Source organism: Ziziphus jujuba, chloroplast (assembly GCF_031755915.1).
Source record: "Ziziphus jujuba chloroplast, complete genome".
NCBI lineage: Eukaryota > Viridiplantae > Streptophyta > Magnoliopsida > Rosales > Rhamnaceae > Ziziphus > Ziziphus jujuba.
Genome location: NC_030299.1, coordinates 82,501 through 87,500, shown reverse-complemented (window position 1 = coordinate 87,500; position 5,000 = coordinate 82,501). Strand labels below are relative to the sequence as shown.

General features: G+C 33.4%; 6 protein-coding genes and 1 pseudogene across 6 annotated transcripts in view; all 7 read left to right on the top strand. All coding sequences in view use genetic code 11, as the record gives it.

Annotated features, from left to right (window-relative positions):
- Positions 1–1,497, top strand: part of rpl16 (ribosomal protein L16) — a 1,517-nt gene extending 20 nt beyond the window's left edge. Inside the window, exon 2 of the mRNA in view lies at positions 1,093–1,497. Within this exon, the coding sequence (YP_009256364.1) occupies positions 1,093–1,497 (405 nt within the window). The remainder of the gene's footprint in view (positions 1–1,092) is intronic.
- A 136-nt stretch (positions 1,498–1,633) lies between these two features.
- rpl14 (ribosomal protein L14) lies at positions 1,634–2,002 on the top strand. The gene has a single exon. The coding sequence runs from the start codon at positions 1,634–1,636 to the stop codon at positions 2,000–2,002; it is 369 nt and encodes a 122-aa protein (YP_009256363.1).
- Positions 2,003–2,266: 264 nt separating this feature from the next.
- Positions 2,267–2,671, top strand: rps8 (ribosomal protein S8). The gene has a single exon. It carries the CDS (start codon positions 2,267–2,269, stop codon positions 2,669–2,671), a length of 405 nt encoding a protein of 134 aa, YP_009256362.1.
- A 120-nt stretch (positions 2,672–2,791) lies between these two features.
- infA lies at positions 2,792–3,026 on the top strand (annotated as a pseudogene).
- A 116-nt stretch (positions 3,027–3,142) lies between these two features.
- rpl36 (ribosomal protein L36) lies at positions 3,143–3,256 on the top strand. Its single transcript has one exon. It carries the CDS (start codon positions 3,143–3,145, stop codon positions 3,254–3,256), a length of 114 nt encoding a protein of 37 aa, YP_009256361.1.
- A 136-nt stretch (positions 3,257–3,392) lies between these two features.
- On the top strand, positions 3,393–3,809 carry rps11 (ribosomal protein S11). Its single transcript has one exon. It carries the CDS (start codon positions 3,393–3,395, stop codon positions 3,807–3,809), a length of 417 nt encoding a protein of 138 aa, YP_009256360.1.
- Positions 3,810–3,874: 65 nt separating this feature from the next.
- On the top strand, positions 3,875–4,870 carry rpoA (RNA polymerase alpha subunit). Its single transcript has one exon. It carries the CDS (start codon positions 3,875–3,877, stop codon positions 4,868–4,870), a length of 996 nt encoding a protein of 331 aa, YP_009256359.1.
- Positions 4,871–5,000: the final 130 nt, after the last annotated feature.

The window sequence follows — 5,000 nt, the reverse complement described above, 5'->3', positions numbered from 1 at the left end:
TGGTTTTTTTAGGATTAGGATTCAAAAAAAAGAAAGAAGTACCAGCCCATAGTATGAACTAATAACTATTATAGAACTAATATAGATATAGAACTAATATAGAACTAATAACCAACTCATCGTTTCGCATTATCTGGATATAAAAAACCGGTCGAGATATGATATATTGGTCATATCAACGTAGCAACTGAAATCTTTTTTGCATAAACAAACAACAAAAAAGAAAAAACTAATCTGAGTCTGAGTTGTAAAGAAAAAAAATATGCGGATAAATGGAAGGATGAGAGAAAGAGCGAAAAAAAAAAAATATCAATGATATATGATTCCAATATGTAAGGTCTATGATTCATCTCAGAACGAGGAATGTAATAAAGCATTAATACTGATTGGTCTATAATTATAGAAATCTGTTCATAGAAAAAGAATCAAGAGCCCCGAGCCAATAAATACTGAGAGGATTGACTCGAGAACAAATCAAATTTCGTTAGGGGCTCCGTTGTAGAAGTCAGACTTAACCATTAATCGAGAAGCGATGGGAACGATAGAACCTGTGAATACATAAGATTATATTGAAAACGAATCTTAATGATTCATTGGGTAGGATGGCGGAACGAACCAGAAACCAATTCATTTATTCTGAAAGGTGATGTCATAGACTAATCCTACAACTGAATATTGAAAGAGTAAATATCCGCCCGCGAAAATTTTGATTTTATTGGATTTCTAAATTTTAGCCGATCTGATATGATAATAAAAAGCAAAACAAAATAAAGATTCATTATAACCTTATAACAAAATGACTTTATCTATACTATTATCTCTAAATGTATCTCTAAATAAAAATTCTCTATAAATCGAATCCATGTTTAGTTATATATCAAAACAAGATATACAAATTTCTAATAGATTAGATGAAATTTCAAAAAATCTCATGAGTCAATATATTTTTTCAGTATATTATTCATTAAATACATAAATATAAATACATAGATATTATTTTTTAATCGTTTCAGTCGCGAGGAGCTGGATGAGAAGAAACTCTCATGTCCAGTTCTGTAGTAGAGATGGAATTAATAAGCAACCATCAACTATAACCCCAAAAGAACCAGATTCCGTAAACATCATAGAGGAAGAATGAAAGGAATATCTTATCGAGGTAATCGTATTTGCTTCGGTAGATATGCTCTTCAAGCGCTTGAACCCGCTTGGATCACATCTCGACAAATTGAAGCCGGTCGACGAGCAATGACACGAAATGTCCGCCGCGGTGGTGGGAAAGTATGGGTACGTATATTTCCAGACAAACCAGTTACAATAAGACCTACAGAAACCCGTATGGGTTCGGGGAAAGGATCTCCCGAATATTGGGTAGCTGTCGTCAAACCCGGTAGAATACTTTATGAAATGAGCGGAGTAGCAGAAAATATAGCCAGAAGGGCTATTTCACTAGCGGCATCAAAAATGCCTATACGAACTCAATTCATTATTTCGGTATAGGAACGTAGAACCAAAAGAAAAGGTTTTTTTGATGAAAAAAAAAAACAATTGCAGGTTTCCTTTTTTGTTTTGAACAAACAACATTTCTTTTTTTTTTACTTCGCCCTTTGTGTTAATTGAAAAAACAGATAAAAAAATGATTCAACCCCAAAGCCATTTGAATGTAGCGGATAACAGCGGAGCCCGAGAATTAATGTGTATTCGAATCATAGGAGCTAGTAATCGACGATATGCTCATATTGGTGACGTTATTGTTGCTGTAATCAAGGAAGCAGTACCAAATACACCTCTAGAACGATCAGAAGTGATCAGAGCTGTAATTGTACGTACTTGTAAAGAACTCAAACGTGAGAACGGTATGATCATACGATATGATGACAATGCTGCGGTTGTTATTGATCAAGAAGGAAATCCAAAAGGAACTCGAATTTTTGGCGCGATCGCCCGGGAATTAAGACAGTTAAATTTCACTAAAATAGTTTCATTAGCACCCGAAGTATTATAAGAAGAGACCATAACATAATTAATATAATTAATTATAACATAATTAATATAATTAATATAGTTATAATATTTAACTGAGTATTTACTGAGTATTTAACTGAAATTGATTAAGATTATTTAGTAAATTGAGATTTATTATTAGTAGTAGATTGGTTGTGTCTCACGTATATGCCTTTAAGAATTCATAATTAAAAAATAAAGAAAAACAGAAAAAGAGCATGTTGATTATATCAAAATTCGAGTACAACAATAATCTGAGTTTATCATGAATAAAGACACTATTGCTGACATAATAACCTCTATACGAAATGCTGACATGAATAAAAAAAGAACAGTTCGAATACCATCTACTAACATTACTGAAAACATTGTTAAAATCCTTTTACGCGAAGGTTTTATTGAAAACATGCGGAAACATCAGGAAAACAACAAAGATTTTTTGGTTTTAACCCTACGACATAGAAGGAATAGGAAAGGACCATATAAAGCTGTTTTAAATTTAAAACGGATCAGTCGACCCGGTCTACGAATATATTCTAACTATCAACGAATTCCTAGAATTTTAGGCGGAATGGGGATTGTAATTCTTTCTACTTCTCGGGGTATAATGACAGACAAAGAGGCTCGATTAGAAGAAATTGGTGGAGAACTTTTATGTTATATATGGTAATCCTTCTGATATGCGAATTATATGCGGAACTTTCATATTTGTGAAAAAAAAAAGAGAGAGGGCGGTTTTCTAATATCACCCCTCCCATATTAGTTGATACCTCAAGGAGTTTGACCTAAAATGAAAGAAAAAAAAGGATTCATGAAGGTTGAATTACTGTATGACTGCCCAATGGTATAGTCTGAATTCGTTTAGATAATGAAAATATGATTCTAGATTATGTTTTAGGAACGATTATAAGTAGTTTTTTTATACGTATAGGACGAGGAAATCGAAGCAAAAGTGAAGCAAGTCGTTATGATTCAACCAGCGGACGTATAGTTTATAGACTCCGAAAAAAGATTCCAATGATTAGATGGTTTTTTCAATTTCAACATTCATTTTTGGGGTATACAATTCGAAGTTAAAAATTTCAAGCAACTTATTTTCTTCCAATAAAGAAAGTTAGAATTAAGTTAAGGAATGATAAATATGAAAATAAGAGCCTCTGTGCGTAAAATTTGTGAAAAATGTCGACTGATCCGTAGGCGGGGACGAATTATAGTAATTTGTTCCAACCCGAGACATAAACAAAGACAAGGATAATCTTTCTAAACAAAAAAGGACTCTATAAATCTAAAGGAACCGTTGTACAAATACAGAAATAAAAATAAAGGATCTGTTTTGACATGAAATGGATATATCCATATATCTCTGACTTATATTTATGAGATGATAAAATATGGCAAAACCTATACCAAGAACTGGTTCACGTAAGAATAGACGTATTGGTTCACGTAAAAATGCGCGTAGAATACCAAAGGGAGTTATTCATGTTCAAGCAAGTTTCAACAATACTATTGTGACTATTACAGATGTAAGGGGTCGGGTAATTTCGTGGTCTTCCGCCGGTACTTGTGGATTCAAGGGTACAAGACGAGGGACGCCATTTGCCGCTCAAACCGCAGCGGGAAATGCTATTCGGACAGTAGTGGATCAAGGTATGCAACGGGCAGAAGTCATGATAAAAGGCCCCGGTCTCGGAAGAGATGCGGCATTAAGAGCTATTCGTAGAAGTGGTATACTATTAAGTTTCATACGAGATGTAACCCCTATGCCACATAATGGCTGTAGACCTCCTAAAAAAAGACGTGTATAAAAATAAACATTGAAGATATTTCAAGAGAAATAAATAATTCAATGATCTGATCAAATAATATTACTATGGTTCACGAGAAGGTAACAGTATCTACTCAGACACTGCAGTGGAAGTGTGTTGAATCACGAGTAGACAGTAAGCGTCTTTATTATGGACGCTTTATTCTGGCTCCACTTATGAAAGGCCAAGCCGATACAATAGGCATTGCGATGCGAAGAGTTTTGCTTGGAGAAATAGAAGGAACATGTATCACACGCGCAAAATTTGATAAAATACCACATGAATATTCTACCATAGTGGGTATTCAAGAATCTGTACATGAAATTTTAATGAATTTGAAAGAAATTGTATTGAGAAGTAATCTTTATGGAACTCGTGATGCGTCTATTTGTGTCAAAGGTCCCCGATATGTAACTGCTCAAGACATCATCTTACCACCTTCGGTAGAAATCGTTGATAATACACAGCCTATAGCGAACCTAACGGAACCAATTAATTTGTGTATTGAATTACAACTCGAAAGGCATCGCGGGTATCGTATAAAAACGCCAAATAACTTTCAAGACGGAAGTTATCCTATAGATGCTGTATTCATGCCTGTTCGAAATGCCAATCATAGTATTCATTCTTATGCGAATGGGAATGAAAAACAAGAGATACTTTTTCTCGAAATATGGACAAATGGAAGTTTAACTCCTAAAGAAGCACTTCATGAGGCTTCCCGGAATTTGATTGATTTATTTATTCCCTTTTTACATGCAGAAGAAGAAAATTTCCATTTAGAAAAAAACCAACACAAAGTTACTTTACCCCCTTTTACTTTTCATGATAGATTGGCTAAACCACGTAAAAATCAAAACGAAATAGTATTGAAATCTATTTTTATTGACCAATTAGAATTGCACCCCAGGGTCTATAATTGCCTTAAAAGGTCGAATATACATACATTATTAGACCTTTTGAATAACAGTGAAGAAGACCTTATGAAAATGAAACATTTTCGCATAGAAGATATAAAACATATATTGGACATTCTAGAAATAGAAAAGCATTTCGCATAAATTTTAATGGATTATTTCTTTTTTTTTTTTTCTAAAAAAAAAAGATAAAAATGAGTTTTGAATCTTTAGCACATTCCATATACTCGGAATAGATCCAAAATTGAATTGAATAAATAAATGTATCTAGGGA